This window comes from Salarias fasciatus, chromosome 14 (genome assembly GCF_902148845.1).
Source record: "Salarias fasciatus chromosome 14, fSalaFa1.1, whole genome shotgun sequence".
NCBI classification, from domain to species: Eukaryota; Metazoa; Chordata; class Actinopteri; order Blenniiformes; family Blenniidae; genus Salarias; species Salarias fasciatus.
In genome coordinates this window covers 18,811,062-18,834,208 of record NC_043758.1, presented here as the reverse complement: position 1 = coordinate 18,834,208, position 23,147 = coordinate 18,811,062, and the positions used below count along the sequence as shown (strand labels likewise).

Here is a 23,147-nt window from a genome sequence, read left to right as displayed (position 1 = left end):
CAGCGGGTGCACCATTGGAAGTTAAATGTGCTGAAAATTTGAAGACTATTTGTGTTTCAACATATTCAATTGAGATTATTTAGTACTGTGGTTTGAATAAGGTGGTATTAATTATCAGGAAATTTTACTTTTGAAAATAGGAAAACATCACTGTGACTCATTGCCATACATACATGCATACATACAACGGGAAAAACAGATAAGCCCATCTGTGCTTCATAAAGGCATATGTTCACTCTCCATTTCACTTCAGTATAGTTTAATATAAATGAAACTTTATAGCTTAAATGTCCCAATACTAAAGCAAAATAATCAATCTCTTTTTCAAAGTGAGTACTACAAAAGCATCGTGTTATTAGAGGGTGCTCAGCATTTGTGTATAAGGAGAGTTTGAAATCCTGTTTTTAAACCGACCACTGTTTTTAAAAGGTTTTCTTTATGAAGGCAAAATCCAAGCCACTCACCAGGTCCCTGAAGGCACATTATAAACCTCTACATTAGAAATTCTACTCTATACATAGTCAAGAGGTTTTATCAAGCATCAGCGTAAGTTCTCATGATTCACAATAAAACACTGTTCATCTTCTATCCTGACTTTGCAGATATAGTTTCCAATCTGAAACAAGATGTTAAAGCCTCTGTCTTGCCATAGCTCCCACTTTTCCAGAAGCACATGTATTTCTAATTGGTCATATGAGAAAAATCGCCTGTTAATGGTGCCAATAAGAATCACCCCTTTTCTAGCTGTGGCTCTATTTGAAGCAACTAGTTTTCCTTTCTTGTGGAAACAAACTATTCACAGCAGTGTAAAGCTAGTTTTTCTTTGAGTTGCTTCAACTGTTTGACATTGTTAATATAAACACACCTAATATAACAATTGCTTTGTTATAGATGACAAAAAATAAGTAATAGAATAGTTTAACTCAGAATATTGGTTTTAAATCTGATAAACCAGCACAGGTGCGTGAAGCATTCTCGGGTCTCGATATCCCTTTAAAATACTTGCGACATCTGTAATAAGTGAGCAGCAGTCATTTTTGTATGTTAGGTTTTTTTTCTAACATCTTTCTGCTCCTTCTTCCTCCACTACAGCTTATATGGCAGCAAGTAAAATTCCCGAGGCACATCTTAGCCAGTCCATGTTTCACAGTTCCTAAATTTTCATCTAATACAACTAAGCCTCATGTACTCATCTGACCTGACCACTGATCCCTGAATGGTAATTCTGTCTCAGACTCATATTGAATATGGCCTTTGGCTCACTTCACAGCACACCACTGAGAGACCAGTGTTTTATTGCGCGCTCTCTATACAAGCTGCTGTGTGTAGAACAGAGAGACAGAAGATGTAGTGGATCTCCTCTGAACTATCTCCTCTCGCTTCTTTTTATGGACTCTAATTAACATCAATGACATTTATCTTGCATGTGTGTCTGTATCTAACCGGAAAGTGCAGGTGCAATTGTCTGCATCGGTATGTGTCTCGATGTAGCCGACTCTATATGACGGCGCACGTTTCAACCGCACACCTACTGCACCTTGTTCACCCACATCGCTGATGGAGCCACTGATGACAGAATGCATCACAGGTCCCGACCCCCCCCCCCCCCGGCACCCCAAAAACTGATGATGCTGTCGCCCCGAAATCCCTTTTGTAGCCTTACCATCAGGAATCACCATAAATAACCATGACATCATCCCATTCTTATCTATGGGACGTCCCATGCTGATCGATAGCATGGCTCCTGCAGTGTAAATAGCTTCTAATGCCCCATCTTCTCCTTCAAATAGGTCTACATAATTTATGATGGCTGTTAGGTTACCAGTCCAGGACACAATTTATTTCTTCCCACCCCTGCTCCTATTATACCATTGCTTTTGAGACTTGATGGGAGGGGAGGCATTCATTGCACAATGAAGAAAAAAAAAAATCACATGCCTGTGTTCATAGAAAGCAGCCATAAACACACACACACACACACACACACACACACACACACACACACACACACAAACATACACATAGGCATATTTAATCTCTTAGAGAGGTCCCAAATGCTCATCACCGGGATGAAGCGAAGAGTGTGAGGAAGAGGAGGGAGCAGCATGGAGGGGGGGAAAAAAAAAAAAATAAAGCTGAGGAGCAAAAGTGGACCTGAGTGCTGCCCGATCCCACCCCGTGGTAACGATGGGACATCCGTTACTCAGATGACAGTGAGAGTGGCAGGCCTATTTGCGCGGCTGCTGGCGCGCTGTGACGGATTGGACAGACAGAGCGGTTGGAGGCTGCTTGGAAGTGACAGGCCGCATTTCCATTTGGGTGAAAAATCTGGCTAACGCGGACAACGCAGCCGGCTGGATGAGGAGGAAAGGGGCAGCGCGGGTTGGCCACAGCCCAGCAAATCCACCGTTTGTCTCCTTGGTTGGTCAGTTAACTTTTCACTCTGTCTGTTTTATTAGCACTTGTGCTGCTCGATCGCTGCCTCTGCCCGTCAATGTTTTGCCAAATGTGGGACACGAAAATGTAGCACCGACATTTAACAAAATGAAGGGTAAAAAAAAAAGAAAAAAAAAAGAACATTTAGCTTTTCGAAATTTTTATGTTAGCAATTGATCTTGTCAGAACCTTTTTCTACAAGAACATTTTAACCTGATTTAGCACAAATTAAAGCATTTCTATCCACCCTGCACACTCAAAAATCTTCACACACGGGAGTAATCATTGGCTAGATGTGTGTAAGGATGTGTAGAGATACATTTGTAAGAGTTGGACTGCTTGTGTTTGCAGATCTCTGCCAATTTCATATTTCTAGACTGGGACCGACATGGCAGAGGATTATGGGAATTAAGTATATCAACATGCACAGTTTGTAACCGCTTCTCACAGACACTAAAATAACACGCCATTTCATATTCATCATTTAAGACAAACATGAGAGTACACACTAAGCAAGCAGCCTTCCTGTGAAAACTTTTATGACTAAAAGGTTGAGGTTTCGGGGGGCCTGGTGCTCCAGCGCTGGAAAGACAGAGTTTATTTCTGAGATGGACAACTCATGAGTCAGAAAAGAGAGGCAGTAAGGTGTTATTTCCAAGCAAAACCCGGGGCTTTCTGTGTGAGAACGGCCTGAGGAATGTTCATCCTCACGCCTCATTGGTGTTCTCATTGCTGTGCACAGATCGAGCACTGGAGATGGGACACCCTAGATTTACGGGACGTGTCAGAGGCTTCACATCCTCGGGCCCCCCAGGGCCAATCTCCTGTCTTGATCTGGCCTGCAAGGAAAACAGCCGTCTCTCACAGCCTTGACAGTGAGGTGGAGCCATCCAAACACACAGGGAGGACTGAGACTGGTGGAAATGAGGAATGTAAAAAGGAGGGAGCGGGAGAGAGAGAGAGATGGAGGGAGGCCACCATTGGCGAGGGCCGCTACGGTTCTGGCAGCTTGATTCTTCATATTAAGAGTGATGAAATCGCCAGGTCAGGCTCCTGCAGAAACTGAACACTGATGACTTTATCTCAGTGAAGTAATGTCAGTGGGATGTTTCCATGGTGACACTTGTAAACAAACAATGGCTGATCTGATCTCGAACTGCTGCTCAACAGGTGTTCACATTCAGTTAGCAGCGGTTTAGTCACAGCCTCATTAAACCTGGTTAATGAGAGAGAAAGTAAGAGTGTGTGGAAACTCTTTTCTTCGCAATCTTTCTCAGCATCGCTCATAAACCTCAAACTCCTCAAAGAAAAAGAGAGGTTTTTTGCTGCCTCAAGCTCACAAAGGCCTTTTTGTCCCTTGCAGGAACTGGTAGCTGTTCAGGAAGTGCAGCCCTATGCCAGCAGGATGATTTATGGAGCTGTGTCCTGGGTGGCATTTGGACCTGATCCCACTGTCACTCAGGCCAGAGAGAAGCAGCACATGGCCCAATCAGAGCCTCCCCAGAAACACTGAACACATCAAAATGTGTGTCATAAAGTAGCTAAAGAGAGATGGGAAGCAGATATAAAAGAGTCTGGGGAGATAGAACAAACAGAGGAGCTCATATTGACGAACTACCACAGTCTGCGTTGCCATCCTCTCTTTTCCTCTCATCTGCCCTTTAGTTTCGACCTGATGACAAAGCGTAGTTCACAAGTTTGCAAGACTTTTTTCTCATCCCTGCTGAAGACACTAACTCATTAGGACTTCACAGGGCTTGCCAGAGCTGGAGACAACAATTAGTTTGTTGGAGATGTCAGAAATGGCCGCTGAGTTTTGCAGGAAGAAATCCTTTGTGACGGATTGGTGCTGACAACACAGGCAGATGAGGAGGGAGCGACAGACTCCCAGAGCGCCCTGTGTAGTTGGGGAACCTTTGGGCTGCATTAACCCTTATCTGTGAGCTCCTATGAACAAAGTTCCCTCACAGACTACCTGCTGTAGCCTTGGAAAATCCTATTACAGACTGCAGGGGGACACTTGGGAACACTCCACCGGGAAATCTGTCTCCCTCGGCACGTACCAGAGACAGGACATCGAGTTCCCTCTCCACCTCCTCAGCTCATTCCGTCTCTCTTTCATTCACCCTGACTGATTTTCACTCTCTCTTGTACTCTTCACTCCCCTTTATCTGTCTTTCTTTCTCTTCTGCCTCATATATCACTCTTGTTTTTATCCTGTCTGCTTGTCTGCTTTGGCCTATCCTATCTCCTCTTGGGCTATCCCCCCTCAGTTGCTATGCATAAGCGTGTTTTAAGTCCCCTTTTCATCCCAGTCACTCCTGCCCTCCCACAACAAGGTCTAACTGTTGACCACCATCTTTGGGGTGAGTGAGCTGCATTTATCTGTGGATTCAATGGATGACTGCCACGAGTGGAGCTCAATCCCCAAACCAGAGCTACAGTTAAAAACAAAAAAGAAAAGAAAACACACAAAAAACATATGATTGTGGAATATGTGGGTTGATTCAAATAATAATGTGCAAACTCTGTTGTAATGTAGTTTCAAAAACCGGTAGTGTAAAATCAGGAAATAGTCAAAATCAATACAAAAACTCTGAAGCTGAAAGAGTCAGTACAATAAATGATCTTATTGAAAAAGATGCAACTGAGCATTTCATTAGAGGAATGCATGCTTACTTTGAACATAATTAAACTTCCGCTACTGTAATTACACAATGACTGGAACTGATGGACTGTATCATTATTACGCAACCTGAAAGCAATTATAAAACTATTATTGACCAGGATGTGATCCTAGGTTATTACCGAAGTAATTAACCCCATTAAACACCGAGAACGGCACTAATTTAAAGTGTGACCTTCAAACACTGTACAAACTATTAATAAACACACTGTTCATTAGAAGGCATTTGGGGCAACACAAGGTCAAAAAACAGATTCTCGTGAAATTCAGGATTTATTTTTCTTCTTCTTCTTTTTTCTGAGCCAATCACATGGAACTGGGCTCAGATATGTGGGGAGTAAATATATGTTTTAAAAAATAATGTAAAATACATCATAAAATAATATTAATATGAAAATAAAATAAATAACACTGCATTACAGATAAAATATAACATTCAACAATAATTATCCACAGCGGTTATCAAGGTTTTCATATCATGTCTATTGAAGACATCATCCTTATGTATTCAACAACTTTGTTATACCTGCCAGTAATTGGCACAGTGGACCAGTGGTTCACACTCTTATTTAACAACATAACCTTTCAGGGTTTAAACATGTGGCCAAAAGAGGCCATTCTGTTTTCTCTAGGTAGGCTACTCCACTTTCTTCTCACAGTCTAAGACATGCATGTTTGGTAAAAAAATGACACTAAATTTATTTGATTTGAGAAATTAAAGTATTTATGGATGACTGTTGTGTCTCCTATGGATGATGAACTGACTACATTTCCAGGGTGTATAACTTCTGCTATATGTCTGGTGGGATAAGAATTCCAGCCCCTGCAGCCACTCTCAGGGTAAAGTGCTTACAGAAGACCAGGATTCTAACAACGGTCCCCTCACTTAGAGGTGTGCTCACATAAATCTCAAAAAAGTCACATTGATAATATTAATTCACCAACTTATCACCACCTTAGCACATTTCCAACCACCACTTATACATCTGTAACACAAACTACCTATGTTTCAGAGTAAAAGTGACATATCTATCTAGCTAATAATAGCTGGTGTTAGCACGTTAGCATCCCTGCGCAGCCCCATGTATTCTGTTTCTGTCAATCATTCAATCCTCACCAATTTTTTGCCTTTTTTTTTCGCTCTTACTCCCAAACCACATCTGAGAGTCACAGACAGGACCCGCTCACAAATATTGACTTTCCAATAACATAGGAGTACAGCAGCCTATCATATGGCTCGAATTAAAGCATTATGACATAATAGAGCAAAGTCGGGGTTAAGACCTCATTACTGCCACTCCAGGCCTCTGCTTTTGCTCTCTCCAAACCTGGCAGCTCACGGTTTTGCTTTTAGACCTGCTCAATTCTAATTGGAGCAGCAGTATGGAGTAATTGGAAGAGGGGCTATGAGGGGCTACAGAGTTTTAGTGATAAATACGGCCCGGACTGTGTTTTTCAGCGCTTAACTCAGTAATAAGCTCTCAAACCAGACCGCACCATGCCATTACCCTTTGAACTGCAGCGCGGGGACAACGGGGAGACTTAAACATATGAATGAACACACACTGCACACAGAGGGACGCACACTTCATACAGGATACATGGATACACGGAGACTGTGGCTGTGTGTAGGTTATAATAGCCGTGAGAGAGCGAGGGAGAGTCTGGCAGAGGCTGAAAGGACAGAGGGCCTTGGCTTGTGCCTGTTTGCACAACTCTGACCACAGACACAGGGAAAGTGGTTTCGTAGAGCAGTATTAGCTCTTGATTATTTGCGTTAACCGGTACTTAGATTTACTGCCTGGGTAATGTGATCTGACTGGTAGTTAAGCACTAGCAGCTACACAGGGCAGGAAAGCCAGGACAAAGTTGCCGTTCCCCTCTCTGTTTCCTCGGACTGGACCAATAAAAACCTCGCAGGCTCTGCCCCCAGAGTCGCTGTCTCTCCATCTCTCCAACGAGCTCCACTGGGAAGACATTTGGAAACAATCAGTGTTGTGTTTTAAGGGAAGGCCCTTCCCCTATCAATCCGCTAGATAAGCTATCTGTGAGCCGGGCTCTGTGGCCCCGCACACGGAATTCATCACCTTGGTTTCCTGTATGCTGTTTAGGGGTCCCCTTATTCTCACTCCTATCTGTGCAGAGTGCACAGGGCACATTTTGTGGGTGTGTGTGCGTGTGTGCATTTACCATGCTGGTGGTTTCGATAATGTGCGCATGAGTGCACACACACACACACACACACACACACACACACACACACACACACACACACACACACACACACACACACACACACACACACACACACACACACACTTTTCCAACAGGCAGTGTTGATCCCTATGTGTTGAAGTGAATAATAGCACTTCTTAGTATTTTTTTCACCCAGAAGTGCGGTTGATGAGGTGTGTTTGATGTGATTGCGCCCGGCCAGGGTGGAGTCAGTAGCTCTTGTGCATTCCTCTCACTCTTTTTGAGCATTACCTCAGTGTTTTAACCACAATGCCTATATAGTTGTAAAATAATGTGAGAATGCTTTACTCGACGGTTCTCTGACTATTATCTACCCTTAAATAAGGCTCTGAGAGTCTCCGGTCAGCACCATAAAAATCTCATTCTTGTGAAACTAATTCAAGCTGGTAAAGTTTGCAACATAACCTTTCACATTTCTTTTCTTTTTTTTTTTTAAACTTCTTCTATAAAACCTCTAATAAGAGAAATGTTTTCAGGAATAATGGGTCTGACAGTGACTTTGAGGCTTTCCTGTTTTATCTCGGCCTGCAAAGTGCTTTAACAGCAGAGAATAGAGGATGTAAATGTATGTTACAAGGCAGTAGCATTTATATCACACAGATGAGTCAATGCACCTGCATATAAATACTATTATATCTATGGCTGTCTAGACATGTGTCATTCTGCTATTGAGCATGCCCTGCATGTGTTTTCAATCGGATTTGTCTCCTTTCTTTGTGGTTACTGAGGGTGTTTTCCGACTCCCACCATTAGCTAACATCTCGACTAGCTTGAATCTTGGCGAGACGAATATAATGGGCAGGATAACGCCCCTGGCTGAGAGCTTTTCAAGCAGGTGGATTCCTTCATTTTCCTGACCTCCATCTTCAATCAAACAGGTTCTCCCATTCATTTCAGATCTGCTAAGGCGCACGACCTTTGCCCTGCTTGGACGGACCCCTGAGGAGAGCCTCCTTCACCTGGTATTGTGCCGCCGGCTGCACCTTCCGACTGGCACACAGCCCCCACTCACGCCCGGCTTTGTCCTTCTGCAATTCACTCTGACTTTGTTCAGTTAGTTAACCTAACTTCCCCTCCCTGCTGGGAACTCAGACAGAGAAAGAGAGAGGAGGAGGAGGAGGAGGAGGAGGAGGAGGGGCTCATGGAGAAGGTGGAAGAAGAAAGGGGGGGATCAGAGCTATGAAATGAGAGAATAAATGTGAAGGGTATTTTTTCATTTTCTTTAGTCTGAACAGCGTCTGAACATCATGTTGGAGCATCTTCTCACTTTCTCTGTGTTTTGCGTTGTTTTCATTCTGAATGTGCCGCGCCTTCCCACATGAGATTAGAGTGTCAACACCCCCACCAGCCCAAACACACACACAGAAGTGTAGGCAAGCAACAACAAACAACAGATTAACCCGAAGAAAGAACCATCAGTCGCCTGAGAGGCTGGGAGATGAACCCCCGGCTTGTTTTGTCTTTGGGGTTTTAAGTGGGCATCACTGCTGTCTCGGACAATCAAACTCCAGCTCCACCGGACGAGAAGTTCCTCTCTCCCAGAGACACCGGGAGACACAGCATGGCTGAGGGTATGAGCTGAAGGGAGGCAGCACCCTCTCTACCAGCGGAGCAACAAAACAAAGCTCGTGTGGTTTACACACCAGGACTGATAAACTGGGTAGATAGTCGAACGTTAAGCCTTATTCTTGGCTCAGTTTTGGTATAAAATATTGGAACCATCAATCATGACTTGGTGTAGCAACAGCCAATAACAAAATGTAACAGTACATAAAATGAAGCAGGGATATGGCTCAGTTGGTACAGTGGTTTGTCTCTCAGTCAGAATGTTGCAGGTTCAATGCTTTGTTCATGTTCATATGTCAAGGTGTCCTTGAGCAAGACGCTGGATGGACTTAACACTTTGCACTGCAGCTGCTCAAATGGGTGAATGTGACTATCAATGTCAAGTGCTTCGCAGACTGTTAAATCAGTGGGAAAATGCAAAATAAGTAAAATGTGCATCTCAGAGCCTGCATGCCTGTCAGTGTTAGGCTTTGGTGAATCTGGAACAAAGTGGTCATCAATTTCTTTTACCATCACATTACTTGAAATATTGTTTTTTGGTTGTCGGTTACAAATTAATTTCACTCTGCTGCCTGTTACATTTTCATTTGTTTGTTTCTGTTGCAACAAAGTCTGGGCCTTTAGGAATCCGTTTTTGACAGCTTTGGTGCATTGTAAGTTAAAAAGTTCAGATAAATATATCGCTCAAGCTAGTATTTGCTTTGATTACATATAAACAATGGCATGAAAAGTAAGATTTAAGATACCTGAGTTTCTTGTTTTGCTAGATTCACTTATGCAATCCTCAGGATGATCGGCAAGTCGTCACACTTGCGGAGCTAAGCAACACGGTTGCTCCACTGCTGCTATATTAATTGCAACTAGAAGAATAGTGTTTCCTCTGCAGCTTTTTTTTTTTTTTTTTTTAAGATCAGCCTGATGTTCAGAGCATCCTGTGTACACGGTGACACATTTCCCTCTTCACACTATCCAGTCCCACACAGTGGATTTCGATGGTCTTTATTGTCTACTCTGCAATTCATTAAGTGCCAACGAGACCCAAGTGTGTGCTATGAACTCCTGCTTTATTATTACAACACAGTGTCTCTTCAGCCGTTTAGTGCTCTCCTCATAAGTTCCCACAATGTTGTCCGCGCAGCCGCTGAGTTCACACGGCACAATGCGCCGGCGACCAGCATTCACATGGCCTTTGTCGATGCAGGACTTTTTCCACTTTGAATTTCAGAAAAAGTATACGTGTATGTGTGTGAAAATGTGAAGATGTGTGTCCATTGAGAGAGTGTGTGAGTGACAGAGAGGTTCATCCCAAGCGCCTGTCTTTCTAAGCTCTGCTGTGGGCAGGGCCATCTATGCTGACAGTAGCGGGATGTGGCAGGGGCTGGGGGGGGGGGGGGGGGGGGGATTAAGGGGGCTTTTACCCAGAACTGAGAGTGGCTCTTTCTGCCTGTGACAGAGAGAGGTGACAGGCCGTCAGTGCACTGGGGACATGCGGACAGCCAGCCAGAGACATCTGCATTCATTCAGGACAGCGGCTTATCCGTGCACAAAAAAACACGCCCTCTTGAAACGCCCTCCAGCTACACTCTCACACTCTGTCCTACACATGCACACACAAGAGCATACACCGACACACATGCAGGACACCGACACACAGTACCTTAATTCTGGCCTTGACCTTCCCTTGAGTTCATATAGATTGTGCAAATAGTAAGTCAGAACGACATTGCAGGTAGTTAAACTCATCAAGTTTTTTTTTTCCTAATGATATATTGTTATTAACCGCTGGCTATATTAAACTTAATCATGTCAGGTTAACTTTTGGAGAAATTTCATCATCCTAGATGTTGATAAAAACTCTGAAATCCTTTTATTTCATTCACTAAATCATGAAAAACAGAAGAGCTCCAGCTGACGATAATTGAAAAGATGGGTCTCCTCCTGGTCAGGCATCTGCCACTCCTCCTCCTCCTTCTATCCTCCCATCCTCTCCTGACTAGGAGGTTGAGAAGACAGGAAAATAGCCGGGAAAGGCCCTGCCCAGTCATCTAATCCTCTACTCCCATTCAACATCACTGCTAATCTCCTTCACTGCCTCCGCACCACTGCTACCGCCAGCGCTATCGCCTCCACCTCCACCTCCGCTTCTCACTCAAGAGTCGCACAAAGACCCCTAAGCACCCCTGTCCCGCCCCACTCGCCATCCCACCCCTTCTTCCATCCCTAACCTGCCCCGCCCACCGCTCCTGCAGCAGGAGGCACCCAGATTTCTAAACCCAGGACCCATAATCCTGTGGGGCAGCAAGTATGGGTGAGTCCAAAAGCTCATTGAGCGCCGGATAACTCTCTCGTGGACTCCAGCTCTCTGTCTTATTGTTGTCGCTGCTGAGAAGAGGACAGACATAAATGGAGTTGGAATTTCAATGTGCCTAACGACTCAGAGAGAGAGACAGCAGAATATGGACTGGGGGGCATCCGGGCGTTAAGAGCATTTTCAGGGAGGGCCACAGACACAAATAAAACACTGTGGTTGAGTATTGGCCATCTCATACCTACTCTGCAAGATGACAGGTGAATTGTAATATACTGTAGATTACTTTGTAGCCTATTTCCTTTTAGTATTCAAAAAGAATTTCACAAGGAAGTTGCTGCATAAGTTCCACCCCAGATCAGTGCTTAAAACAGAATATTAGCTTTGTCCTGCTGGATTTGAGTGAGAGCTGGCACCATCACTCGAGATAAAAAGGCATGTCACTTTACATTCATACACCGAAAGCCATTTGGACTCATTTCAAAACTCTCCCTCTCTTTGTATTAGATATTTGTTATTGTCAATAATAAATCCAGTTTGTTTCAGTTTACCTTTTAATCTCTCACACTGAACATAAATCTTAAGTCACTCAAGTGGTTGCTGCAGTGAGTAATAGCTTAGGTTTAACATCACTTATGTATAAAACATTTACTATGAGGTCCAAAAGTCTGACACTGTGAATCAAAATACTTCTTATTTGCATGTGTTTTAAATCTAAGACAACATGACTTATTACAAATCATTATTTCACTTTAACAAAGTTCAAATGAAAAGCTGAAGTGTTGAAAACTGCAGATGAATATAGAGTACATACTTGAATGGGCACAGGAACACAAAGTAATTTCAGCAACAGCGGATGGAAACAGAGAATGACACACAGAGGGTTTTTAACAGTTCTCTTGAGGTCGGGAACGTTTGACTCTCTCTGTCTGTGAGTGCCCAAATACTGCGTTTCTTTGACTGTAAGAGAAAAATAGAGTAACTGCAGAGAACTTGCATGTATGCTCACCTTAAAATCCTTTTTCAAGTCAATTATTCTTTTATCAATAATATATTTTTAAATAAAGTTCATAAATACTTCTTATGATTTTTTTCTGTATTTTCTAAACACACATTGTGCACATGCTGGCGGGAACAGTCAGCACTTCATTTCTGCATACCACGGGGTAGGTGCGCTTGACAGACCCCTCACGGCTGCCTGCCTTACCTCTTATTTACAGAAGCTATCTTTCCCATAAGTCACCATTCCTGTATTCATAAAGCATCATGGACGCCATAACTCACGCTTCCCCTTTATGAATAAAGCTTCCGAATTTATGGTGATGGTGCTGAGGAGTGGTGGCCTCCCTGGTGACAAACTTCCCCCAGTCTGTCAACACTGGCCTGAGCTGCTCAGGGTCCTACATCAAACGCTCCAGATGGGAGCGCCACTTTATCGCTCCCCGGTCGGTGACATCACCTCGCCGTGCCGCGCGGAATTGATGATGAAAGCAAACATATCTATCTTAACTCACATTTACGAAATCAATTTTATTTTTACAGACCCTCAGCAGGGTTATTGGCATATTGACGGTTTTCAGGCAGGGGGAGGTTCGGGGGGGGGTTTCAACAGCAGAGGTATGGTAAACGGCAGACGAAGGGGGAGGGTCAGCGGGACTTAATGGCGTTTACCATATTTAATGCAGAGGGATGTCATCACTGAATATCCATTCTGAATAATGTGGCATTTCATCATAAATTCTTTACAACTTATTTACTTAATGGAAAGAGTTATGGCTCGCTGTCAGGATGGTAATTAAACATTGTGATACAGTGCTGCCTCGCCAGGATCCCATCTTTCCCCTCAGCCTCCCAGTCCGCCTGGCCCCAGACACACACACAACCACACACACACACACACACACACACACTCACAAATGCATGGATGCACCCACACTCAGGTCCCAGCTCCTCAGCTTTTTTAAATACATATTATTATTATTCAAGCTCCCCATAAATTACCGCCAGATTAAAATTCATGGAACCTCTTTTTCCTCTGTATTTCCTTCCCTGGGAAAAAGAATAACTCAGAGAGCTTGTTCAACCAGCTGTAAATCTCTTCGTCAGGGACAGAGACTGTTTCATAAAATTATGAAAACGGTCGAAAGTAAAGAGTTTTTCGTCACTTTTGTTTAAGATGCATTTACATATTGCCTCTCACTACACAGTAGGGAGACGTTTCAGAGAATTGCAGTTGTGAGTCCAGACCCTATGTGTACCACTAGAATGTTGATGTTAGCTAAAAAAAAAAGTAGCACTGACTTACATCCAGAGGAGGAATCCTGAATTCTGTTGTCCTTATATTCAAACTTATGACTCTTCATTTTCTAAACTGCACGATCAGCTATTCTTAACGAGCTCGACTTCGTCTCATAAAGAGACCAAAACATGAATATGACTAAATCCTCACCTTTCAAATCAGAGAAGAATTATTTGGGGAGACTAAATGAAACGGATACTCTACAAACCCCTTCACCCTGCTCCATAAAATTGCACTAGCCTAACACTGACACAGACCACTTCTAACCTTTGACCTTGTCCTGTGACCCTGCCTTCGATTTTTTTGTGTGTGTCTGTTGACCAACATTTGATTTGCCAATGGCCACACTGAGTCCCTAACCAGGATGAAGAAGGAATTTATGGCTTTTCATTTTAATTGAGTTAAGAGCACAACCTCAACTTTATTTCTCTGGGTTACACAGAGGTGACATTACGTCACTGGACGACAAACGACGGCAGCAGCCTTGCGGCCGCCGAGCTAAATGTGAACATGACGACATGAGAGAGTGTATAAAAGAGCATTGGTGTGAACGCTCCAGTGGAGTAAACTGTTGAAAAGAGGGCCCCTACTGTTCCAGAAAACTTTATAACAGCAATGTTTATCCTTGAATGGTGACTCAAGCTGGTGTTTTACAAGCTGAGCAAGTTGCCATGAACTCAACTCTGAAAGCGTCAAAAAAAAAACAACATGGAATCGCAGAAAGTTTTCTCTTTAGCTTGAACTGACTCTTGATATCCAACATTATAACAAAACATATTAAGACATAAATGTCTAGTGGTTACTTTAAAAAAAAAAAGATCATTTTGAAGGTTCCTACTTTTGTATATTTATGAGAGTGACTGTGTTTAATAGCATTTGGCGTTACTTTAATGTTGTGGCAAATCCAAAATCACAGAGGGGATCCACAGCCTTTCTCATCGGGTGGACTCCAATGCTGGGGGACCAACACCTAATGGAGGCTGTTTACTCACACAACTCTGTTTTTATTGGATAGAAGTTCAAATGAGGACAAAAACAAAAGCAACATGTTCCTACCTCCCAGCCTTGTGTGGGATCTTGGAGAAACGGCCTGTGCTCTCCTTCATATGGTCCAAAGCGCTCTCCGATGTTCACCTTCCTGCAACTCCAGATGCCCACGCCCCCTGCTGGAACCGACGACTCTCGCAGTTCGAAGTCCAGGGGAATGGACAGCTCGTCTTGGGGTGAAAACACACCTGCTTGTTGGACTGACAAGGGTTCCTGGGGCGAAGACTCATCATCGGAGAGGAGAGGTGATGGCGGGTCCTCAACAAGGGCCGAGGAAGGCGTGCCATTCCGGTCCGAGCCGATGACTTCGTCCAAGACGTCAGACGGATAAAGTGAGAAGTCATCATCACCGTCACCTGTGAGACAAACAGACTCTCTAAGTGAGGGAGATGCTCAGTCACAGCTTTTGTTTGCTCAGTTGTTCCAAAAACCTTCTGGTAAACTCATCTAACTGCATGAGCTCTGATAATATTGTTAGTTACTTTATTTGTACACATAAATACTGAGAGTGTCTTACAGGTCTGAAAAGGCAGCGAAAGTTTTATGAAATTGATAAAAAACAAAACACCAGTGGGAGCCTGCCTTTTACAGCTGCCAGGTTGTAGTTTCTTTCTTCTTGCTTCTAGATGTGAAAACACACACACGCACACACACATTCCAAAATAGCAATATATTTAGTTTTTGTAGAATAACTTGACGGTCAAAAACAGGCTTTAAGAGCTTACAGCAAAAACATGGCATGATTGCCATTTGCTTGAGCTGATGCCAAGGTGGGCAAGCGAGGTCGGCTCAGCATTGTGCTGCTCTGACTGTTTTATATTTCCTTTTCCTGATCTCTTTCACCACTGCACAGTGAAAACAGAAGGAAGCGCAGCGGGGTTAATTGTGAATAGAGTGAAACAGGACATCGAAGCCTGACCCTGGAACCCACACTGGGCTTCTTCAGAGTGGCACACGTGGCTGCTGGACCTCAATAGTGGAACGATGATTGAGTAATTTTGAGTGTTGACACAGAGTGGTCAGGATCAAAGTGTTACAGTGAAGTCCAAATTAAATTATTTGCCCCCAGAATGCAGAACATTAGGTTTGCGTTGACATCAAAGTGAAACAAACAGGCGACACATATGGTCACCACACAAAAGACGACAAAGATTCAGACAGATCGAGACGGCGGTGTCATGAAGAAGCTGACCGCCAGCCAGGTGTCACACAGTGAGACAGACAGACACTGAATGCCGGAAATGATCCGCAGGAAGCTGCCGCTCTGCGGTGGTCTGTGCCTAACACAGGCTGACAGGTCACGGGGAGAGCGGGCTCTGCTAATGAGGCTCAACAACCCATCCCTGGGCCGCGGAACATTCCTGAAGGGCTTCCTGTGTGACACTGTACTTCTGCCCTGTCGGCCAGAGAACCTTTGATCCACACACATGCGCCCTCTTGTTCTCTGGCCACGTCTTAAAAGCTGTGACTGAATGGGTCACTGTGATTGGCCACAGGAGGTCATGGACTAGCCGGAGAGATTAACTCAAGACCTGGACATGTGTTTTTAAGGTTCACTGTATGCTCTTGGCCTGCACAGTGGTGCAGTGGACAGCGCTCTCGCTGCACAGTGAGAAGGTCATGGGTTGAGCCTTTCTATGTTGAGTTTGCATGTTTCCCTTGTGTACTGGTGGATTGGTGAAAACATGCATGTTAACCGACAACATTAAATCAGTGTAAAAGTGAATGCGTAAGTGACCTGTCTAGAATTTGTCCTAATATTAATCCTAAATTAGCTGGGATTGGCTCCAGCATCCCACCATTCTGGACTAGATAAAGTGGTACAGAAGATGGACGGATATTATGATGGTTTTTGTTTGATGTGTGAATTAACTTAGAAGATATACTTTCTCCACTCCGCAGTGAAGCCCATCCTGTCGGAGCAAATTGTAACCTGGTCCGTCTTTCAGCCAGTCAAAGGTGAAGAAATAAAAAGCTCAGTACAGTTCCTTGAAAACCTTAACTTGAGTAAAATTCTGTTGCTGTCTAATTTAACCACACATAATCCATGAAAAAAAGCAATGAACTGAATAGATCCCTAAAATGTATTCTACTTTTACATTTGCAAGGTCAAAGTATGATATAATGTAATATCTTTGGGAAAAAAATATTGAAAGAGTCAGCTGCGTGAGCAGTGCACAAATCATATTCTATTGCCTGCTAAGAATCATCATTCCTGTCACAATATGTTTGCTCGGGTTACAAATTCTCTGCATGAGCACATTGTGCCAAATCAGCTGTCCAATGCCTACACTTCATACACGTCTGATTTTATGTCATGCAGTGTGTGTGTGTGTGTGTGTGTGTGTGTGTGTGAGTGTGTGTGTGTGTGTGTCAAAACACATGTATAGCTTCAAGCATTTCTCATAGTCACTCTCTACAGCAAATACCTGATCACAGTGTCTGTGAAACTATTGTGTTTGACACACACACTGTGTGGGCCCGGTGTGTTTGAAGGAAAAGTCTCTTAAAGACCGTCGTGGGCCGAGCAGCGCATGAAACTCAATGTGGCTCCGGGAGTCAGCGTAATGATTTTCAGCATGGGGACTGTGTAACGTGGTTATAGGGCTGGATGTGAAGTTTGCCATATGGTGGAGGGACGAGAGCTTTTAAAGGTAACAGTATCCCTCCAATCCTCCTTCTGCTCTGACATTTCCCCTCTCGCGCTGGTCTCAAAGTTTATATTTGATTTAGGCCAGAAGTTCTCCTGCTCCAACGGACTCAGTGAGAACGTTTCAGCTCGTAAACATATATGTTTCTGCAAGGTAAACGTTAGACGAAAACAAATATGCGATGTTCAGAGTTTTAAAAATAGTGGTCTCGCGTGCGTGTGTGTGTGTGTGTGTGTGTGTGTGTGTGCTGGGGTGTCTGTCTCTACTCGCATAAAGAAAATAGTCCTGTTTGTTTGTTCAGTAATGGACATGACTTCATCATTGCAAGCTGACGCCCCTCATCAGAGACGGAGCTTTAGAAGAATTCTGGGTAGAGGAGGGGAACTCCAGCGGAGAGCAGCATCATGACTTTGACTGCATCAATAACATAGATGGCACATCTTGATAGTGTAACAAGGCAAGGGCTTGAAAAAAAAAAGGAGAAGGCCACAAACCTTTGATGTTTTTGTATCCAAAAGACAACACACAAGATTTAGTGCAAAATAGTAAAGAAAACAATATTATCACATCATCAAAATCAGCCATTAACGCAGGAAAATACATCATGACACTCAGCATAAACACAGACACGCACACACACGCAGATATATCACGCATTCAAAAGCTCACGCTGGACACCAAATTCATTAATTTTTATTAAGAGGGAAAACATTTGTTCCCAGGCCTGCTATCTGCATGGGTGGAATGATTTTCACCTCTGCCACAAGGTGTTGGGCAGACTCATACATCACATGATTACCCCGAGCAGCGAGCAGGGCCGCCATCATCAGGGAGTGAATTAAAGATGATAGAAAGAGCTATTAATCACTGTGACAAAGCCCCTAATGGAGGCGTGACCCAGCCACTGCTGACGGGACACCGAGGGGACGCGCCCACGGGACAAATGGATACATATGTTTACAGAGAGAATAACCTACCTGTGGACAGAGTCAACCCCAACCCACCCGCCCCCTCCTCCAAATGTTTTTTCTTCTTTACCGCTGTCTTTCTTGCCTTCACATCATTGCCGTCTTTCTAATAGTTGAGTGACCCCCGTAGTTTTTATTACGTAATTTGATTTTTAATATTGTGTCATGTCAAACAAATTTGCATGCAACTACGTTGGCATTTCACATTGAAGCTCCACCGCATCTCTGCCTCTTATTTTAAAATGCTGGACGGGTTATGATACTGTATGTTGTAAAGAGCGAACATTAATCATCTGCTTAGCCTCGAGCCAATTCACAGATCACTTCATGTAGCCAGATAAAGAGGGCCAACAGCTGACTGATGGGGTCCCATATTGTGAAATATGGAAATGAACTCCTCACCTTATAAGGACTGGCCCTCGTGCTTATCTGGAGACATCATTTGTTGCCTGTGCTAACAGACAAATGTGAAGGAGGGCTTACCCTTGTATTACAGGTCAAACATAATCACACATGATCCCCACCATTAGTCATCATCCCAATTCTGAAACTGCGGCTCTTTATCAATCAGCTGCTTTCTGTCACACTCGGCACTGGAAAAACATAGAAACGTGTCAGTGCTGTTGTTACAATCTCAAATTGGAAAACACAGAGAAGTAGATAGCTCATAAAACAAACAATAACTCCAAATGTGTTGGAGCAGTTCAGGGGACTGCAACAGTATGGCAGGTTTGTATGCTGAGACTTCTGCTCGAAAAAAGAAGATTCCCTGAGAGACTGTGAGCAAATTCGAGACAAAATAAAAATAATTATCTTCCATGTGGGTACATTTAACACTCTCACAGCTACTGCCAGTCAGAAAATGACTGCTGTTGATCTGCTGTTAATTACAGTGCATCAGTATGTGTTTGCATTCCCTCAGTAGGGTGTATATGGAGAGGGTTTGGAGCCCCGTGGCCTCGGGAGAGGCAATAAGCTTCCTAATTAACTCTGTCTTTGTGCTTAATGGAGGCCTTAAAACCGCTTTCGGGGAGTCTTTTGGTCCGTTGGGGTGACCGTGGAACTGACTGATACTAACCAACAGCATTCAGTCTCTACACACCTCCGTACATACTGGTTAAGACAACTGTCCACCGTTCACATGCTGGGAGCTGATTTCTCAGCCAAGAATTAAAATTTTGGGGAATTAAATTAAAATGGAATTTTATCAGTATTGTTTTAAAATGCTGATTTAAAAGAATGTGGTGGAAAATATATCACAAGTTCCAAAGGTTTGCTTTTTTAAATTCAAGACAAGTTAACACTATAGTCATTATAACTATGAATATTTGAGCACAAGAAATAATTCAAAGAAAGATAGAGATACATGCTACTGACATTAAAAGTTGTGTGCAAATCCTCACAGGCATATTGTCACAAACTGGCATCCACATTGCATGAAAGCACACACATACAGGCTTAGACACACACAAACACACACCCACAACCACACACACACACACACAATCACTGCACTAACAAGAGCGGCGCTCTTAACACTTAAGTCTTAATTAAGGAGAGCATTGTCTGTGTTTTTCACCCCTTGTGTTGGTCAACTGCTCCCCTTTCCAAATGGAAAACACTCCATTAGGGCCCTGGGCAGAGTAACCAATTATCACTGTTCAACAAACTGAAACTTGGAGTTGGACCCTTTGTGTACACACACACACACACACACACACACACACACACACACACACACCCGCGCATGCACACACACAGAGACACCTAATTAATTAGCATTAGTTGTGATTAATAATGAGCGTCCTTTAATGGTAAATCTGCAGCTCCGATGGCAGGCTGACACAACAAAGGAGGCAGTGTATGTGGCAGGATTTATCTGGGGAGCTGCTCGGGGATTTTAACATGTTTCTCACAGGCCTGACAAATGGCCTATTAATTATCTAATGTTGTCTGACAACAACCGCTTGATAAAGATGTATGTTTGGACAGGGCGAGGAGCGGACCAAACAGCGGCGGCAGAGAGGGAGGCTTGTGCGAGTAACACAGAGGAGGAAAGAGAGTGTGTGTTTGCATAAAAGAAGAAAAATAAAGTATGTCGGAGCGCAGGGGAGGCTCGCACCGTTCCATAAAGTTGTAAGCTACTGAGTGACACATGAGAAAACACAGCTGAGTAAGTGCGAGAATTTTGGTGATGTATTTGTAACAAAAGACAAATCGCTGCGCTGAAACAATCAATATTGAGGATTAACAAACTACATTTATTCTTAATGAAATGCTAATGAATGAAGTCTCAATGAACACAAAGATGAATGTCCAAGCAAACACACGCACACGCATACACACACGCTCTCACACAGTTTACGTCCTAAAACCACAATCAATATCATCAACAAGAGAGTCTCCACATCAACCGAACCACTCCATACCATTAAATCTCTAACAACATGAAGCATATGGGCATCGCTCTCACTCACTCCTCCCTCCGTTTCCCTGATTCAATCTCAGTCCCGACTGTAATTTGCGGAGTTTATCTTCCGCCTGTATGTTGACAGGTGTTCCTAAGTGGGATGCCAGTGCCAAATGATTTTTATGATTGTTTTAGCCCCGCATTTGGCCTAATGAGATCGGATCCCAGTCGGACGCTAACTCAGGCCTGTCACATGTAAAGCAAACAGAATAATAACCCGGCACTAACATTATTTCCACAGGCCATACATCAGCAAGCGACTAAAGAGGGACGACCTTCTGGATTACTGCGTGGAGCTCCCAGATGGGGCAAGATAAGGGAAGAGAGAGGAGTGTGAGGAGAAAGGGTGGGAAGGTTTCTCAAAAGGTGACGAGTGAGAATGAATGGGGAAGAAAGATGAGAGAAAATAAAACTGAGGTTGTAAAATCTATTTGATGTATCATAGGAAAATGTGGTGGTTAATCTTATTTGCAGGTACTATTTGAAACTGAGAGGATCTAAAAGCCCTGAATAACTATTCTCAGTATTTGCAGAAGTGTGATTATTTTAAAACTGACCGTTTTTTGTTTTTTTTTCTAAAAATTAATCAAATTGGGGGTTAAGGGTCTTGTTCTGGGGCAAATGGCAGTAACAGATCCACCGTGCGGTAAGGGTCGTTTCTTCTGAAAGTCAGATTTTTCAGAGAAAACCAGCTTATGTAGCAACACTGAAGTGAGGAATCCTCGGATGTGTCTTTGAGAGGGTGTAACAGATATCGGCATCCCAGATTGGATCAGGGGACATTGTAAGAAATTGTAGTTTGAGGTTTCTTATAATTGAAAATAAATTATATTCCAGGAATAAAACAGCAAGTTGTAATCGAAAATAAGTAGCTTTTTCTCCTGTGTACGGAAGCAAACCGCCCCTCTCTAAAACGTGTTTTCTTAAAAACAACACATGTTAATGCAAACATGCTTGAATGACCATTCCCCGTCCCCCTCTCCCCCGCCGCCCTCTCTCACTTTCATGTCATGGCTAACTGCCATTGGGCCCTAATATAATTATGGCTCACAGTTGTGCGCATTTGAGAAATTGATTCCTTTGATGAAATGTGAGTGAGGCAGGTCTGGGCAGAGCAGAGAAAGACGTATATCCCGAGCGCTCGCTGCCAGCCACGCCAGCCCCGCGGAAGGCCCCCTGGGTACCAGACCGCCGGCTCACACGCGGCCCGGCCTGGCCCAGTTGTTAAAAGAAATGATAGCATATGTGCTTTGTTTGAGTTTGATGTCTTCGTAATGCATTACACAATTAGATTGATTTGACAATTTCCATTATACTTGATAAAATATTTATGTAGGCCTGAGGATGGTAGTTCTTATCGAAGGCGGGGGGGGGCTGATCTGCACTGCAGATGTGAGCTGCAGTCCGGAGACCATCAGTCAGTTAAAGCTAGGCAAATTTGTGGGCAAACACTCGCTGACGACTTCGAATTTGTATTTGTGATGTAAAAATAGCAGATTTATACGTCAAGCAATTAGGATTTATAATATTCAAGGATTTGGCGTGAAAACCGGGCACAGAGGACTGAGATCAAAGGCAGGGAGTGAATCTGTGACCTTGTCCCAACATGTTTGCCTTTGTGTTCCATGCACACAGTTGATGCCACAAAAGAACATCCTATCCTAAGAAAAACTTTCCATTGAAGACACATGCAGCTATGGAACATTAACTTCATACTTGCTTCAGTCAAAATATTACAAAAATGATCATCTGCACACACTGATGTCTGTTGTACGCTCAGGAGCTTTATTTGGAATACAAACAATCAAATACTGTATCCAGCAGTTAAGTCCACTTGTGAAAGTTTTCTACCATTTGACTTTCGTTTCCCTGTGTCTCCTTTGTACATTAAGAGGTGGAGGAGAATTACCAATAAATACATCAATTTACACAATAAACTCAAAGCGCTCATGCTGAGCGGCGAGTCTCCTTCACCTCCCTTCCCGTCCCCGTTCTCTGTTTTTCTGGATGTCCCTCTCTTTCTCCCTTTCCCCACCTGTCTCGCCGGTCTCTCCCTTCATTCCCTTTTGCACCCTTCTACAAACCTCTCAATGTGCACAGCCACCCCACATCCATCACAGCCCAGAAATTTAAGGAGCCAAATTGGCCTCATCTGTCTCAATGTTGGATGCAGATGGAGTTTCTTCTGCGGAGGGAGGTGCAGTTAGTCACCCCTGCCGCCCCCACCCCTTTCAATGTACTGCCTTTAAGCCGAGCCAGTCTGCACCCAGTCGCGATGCTATAGAGCCACATTACGAGGCCGGCTGCTGGGATAGAGAGGGCACGGCGGTGAAGTGACCACTGCACTGACCACACGCCTTCTCTGCATCACCCAGTTTTCTAACAATCACATCTTTTCTTCCTTTTTTTTTATTTTCCATTCAGCCCTCAATCTTGCACCAACCCCCCCGATTTCCTTGA

The 23,147-nt window shown here is 43.7% G+C and overlaps 1 protein-coding gene across 7 annotated transcripts in view; it reads right to left on the bottom strand.

The window, feature by feature from the left end:
• Positions 1-23,147, bottom strand: part of mecom (MDS1 and EVI1 complex locus) — a 130,438-nt gene that overhangs the window by 73,648 nt on the left and 33,643 nt on the right. For all 7 annotated transcript variants that reach the window (XM_030108390.1, XM_030108388.1, XM_030108389.1 and 4 more), the window contains exon 2: positions 14,608-14,954. In XM_030108390.1, coding sequence (XP_029964250.1) covers positions 14,608-14,954 — 347 coding nt within the window. The remainder of the gene's footprint in view (positions 1-14,607; positions 14,955-23,147) is intronic.